Source organism: Monopterus albus, unplaced genomic scaffold (genome assembly GCF_001952655.1).
Source record: "Monopterus albus unplaced genomic scaffold, M_albus_1.0 scaffold362.1, whole genome shotgun sequence".
Taxonomy (NCBI): Eukaryota; Metazoa; Chordata; class Actinopteri; order Synbranchiformes; family Synbranchidae; genus Monopterus; species Monopterus albus.
The window spans coordinates 900,848-903,794 of NW_018128242.1; the positions used below are offsets into that span (position 1 = coordinate 900,848).

Genomic DNA, 2,947 nt, shown 5'->3' on the forward strand with positions numbered 1-2,947 from the left:
CAGCAATGCTTCACTGCTTCTCCATACCTGCAATGACTAGAGAGCAGAGAGACACAGATCATTTCTTCTGTTAGGCCCGCCGTTTGCTTTAATTACCACCACTTGAATATGAACCGTGTTGGCTGCTCCTAAACTATGTTGTCCAACTGATAATGATTCACTGACTTCAGATTTTTTTTGTTGGTTGCTGAGAGGCAACGAGCAGCCTTAGCATCTGAGAAGTAATACTGGCTAGCTTCCTCCAATTTGCATTAATGAAAAGAACAGCTGCCTAGTTTCCTAACTGGGTCAGAGCAGTATCACTGGCACTCGCTGGAACACAAGGCACAGTCTGTTCAATATCATATAGAACAGATATTTATTTGAGTGCCCATGTCTAGTACTACCTGTAGACTGTTGTTATGAGTAACTTACCTCTCTGAACCCATTTGGCTTTGGGGTCGACACAGACCTTTTCCTCGGCTGTGCGGAAACTGAAACGAGAAATGGCAAAGGGCAAATGAAATACTGCTGGGCAGCTTGTGAATTTCCCACCAGAGTAAAGTCTTATGATGGTACTGTATTGGTTTTACTGATCTGATTCTGAAAGGAACTAACATTATGAGATACCTGCAGTGCAGTGAGAAGTACAAGATTTGCCTCTGAAATGTAGTGAAGTAAAAGAAAATGGAAATACTCAAGTATTCAGCTAACCTCAAAATTAAGTGCAGTACTTAAGTAAATGTACTTAGTTACTTTCTAACCCTGATGATTATTATTCTGTGTGTGTGTCAGAGAAGTGTAAATTTACATTATAGCCTCCACACATTCTCCTCGGGCCTTTTGGATGGTGTACTTCCCGATTATATCTGCACTGATGTCGGCAGAGGAGACCCTGGTGCAGCACAGTGGAACTTTGCCTTTGGTGGGGAAACGCCCTGAGAGAGAGACATGCAGAGCAGGATGTGTCAGTAATCAGTGTGTTGTCTGTAAAAACAAAGTTAATGATCTTTCATTCTCAAAGTTTTTACTGCATTCTCTAAATGCAGTCATTTTATTGGAGCCTTTTAAAAATGTGTTAGGTGTTAGACAAACATTCAACAATGTTTGTCACCAGAGAAACATTCAGTTAACGGCTGTATAACTATAAACATTATCTGTTTGACTGCAGTAAAACTCCAACTCAGTATAATGTGTCGTGGTACTTACGGCTGCCTGCAGAAGCCTGGAAGCACAGACACACTGTGAGCAGGAGGACGGTGACGGACAGGAGTCGGGTGGACATGTCAATCGCTACACTGGCTGCTGAGGCTTCAACTACAGACCCTGACCCCGGCTGGATATTTATTCTAAGTGTAGAGAGATGTACTTTGGTGGGTTTGACTGTGGGCGGTACTGCTGACGTGCTTTCACATGTATTTATGGGTGTATATGTTACAAACTGTGAGCGTTTGTGTGGTCATGGCTCTATCACACCTCCGCCTATCACCAGAAAATCTTTGTCAATTCAAACCACCAACATCTCGGTGGCATGTTTCTGAGAAACATGCACCCTTAGTGTGGGGGAAAAAAGCACTGTGGTGGATGGTGCTACGTGCTTTGCATTGTCATCATCATCAGTAATACATCAGATCACTTTTGTTTTCCACTGACTCTTTTTCTTTAGTTATTAAAACAAACTCCACACATTTATTCACTGCTTTACTGGAAGGATTTGTAACAGACACAATAGCAAGATTGGAATATGTGTGTGTCACAGTTTCTCTTCAGTCTTCTCTCAGCTCAGGTAACTGTGACTCACATCCTGCACAGCTGTGATATACTCAAAAGTCCACTTAAAGTGTCTTAATGTGATTGTTACTGGACCAAACATAAAGCCTACATGTTTTATGTGCTCCTCGATCTGCATTTACATCAGTGATGTTGTTTTTCTTTTTAGCTGTCAATTACATGCACTCACCAGCCACTTTATTAGGTACACCTGTACAATTGTATGCATTTCAAATCAACTACTTTATATTCAGAGGTGTCTCTATATTTTTGTCCTCCCCGGCTACATACATGTGAGAGTCAGAATATTAGGAACACCTCTGAATATGGTGTAGTCCAGTACAACACCACCGTTAACTATGACCTCAATAACAAACATAATTAAATGTATGCGTTTATGACAATTTCACCACAAACTGTAACATGTTGTAGCTTCATAAGCACAGATGTTAAGGCAGAAGTGTTGTATTGAAGTGCATATAATTGTACAGGTGTACTTAATAAAGTGGCCAATGACTTTATAGTTAAAACAGCCCATAAACTTGCATAGCACTGGAAATTTGACCCATTGAAATAAATCATTTAAATTGGCACAGTCACTGGTTCTTCCCCAGTTACTCGGAATAATGAGGTTTTATCATCTCGTCACTGGTTTTGACTGGCAGAATTTGCAGTCGCACATCTCAAACAAAACTGAAACTATCAGCACAAGAGAGACAGTAAGCAACAAATCTCACATTGTGGTGTTCTGTGATTTGAATGAATTTGGTTGAAAACACAGTGGTTTCACTCCACTCTGCAAATAAATGCAGTTACCTCAAAGATGGAGAGTCTGACCTTTTACACACTGGGAAGTGACTAAATACTGTAGTGAAAACAAAACAACTACTTACTTCAGACATTAACACGAGCACTGAATTGCAAGTAAGACTTGTGCATAAATAGACACAAGTTTAAAGGCTGTTGACTCAGTTCAGTGGATTTAGGTGTCAACTGGGCATCAAAGGCCACATGCAGTGTTTGTGTTTCCAAGACAGAGCAAATCCTGTGTTTTGAACAGAGCTAGCCGGCCTCTTTCTTCACAAGGCCCGGACTTCTAAGTTTGGCTATGAGCCAGGGCTAAAGCAGTTTAGTCATGAACCAGAGGTCCCCGGCTACGGTCACGACCACAGATCTGGGTGGGTAACACCATATTCGA

General features: G+C 41.3%; 1 protein-coding gene across 1 annotated transcript in view; it reads right to left on the reverse strand.

Annotated features, from left to right (window-relative positions):
- Positions 1 to 1,331, reverse strand: part of LOC109951083 (eotaxin-like) — a 5,486-nt gene extending 4,155 nt beyond the window's left edge. Inside the window, exons 1-4 of the mRNA XM_020585366.1 lie at positions 1,189 to 1,331; positions 791 to 917; positions 415 to 473; positions 28 to 36 (exon numbers count right to left, since the gene is read on the reverse strand). Of these exons, the coding sequence (XP_020441022.1) occupies positions 28 to 36; positions 415 to 473; positions 791 to 917; positions 1,189 to 1,264 (271 nt within the window). The 5' untranslated portion in view covers positions 1,265 to 1,331. The remainder of the gene's footprint in view (positions 1 to 27; positions 37 to 414; positions 474 to 790; positions 918 to 1,188) is intronic.
- Positions 1,332 to 2,947: the final 1,616 nt, after the last annotated feature.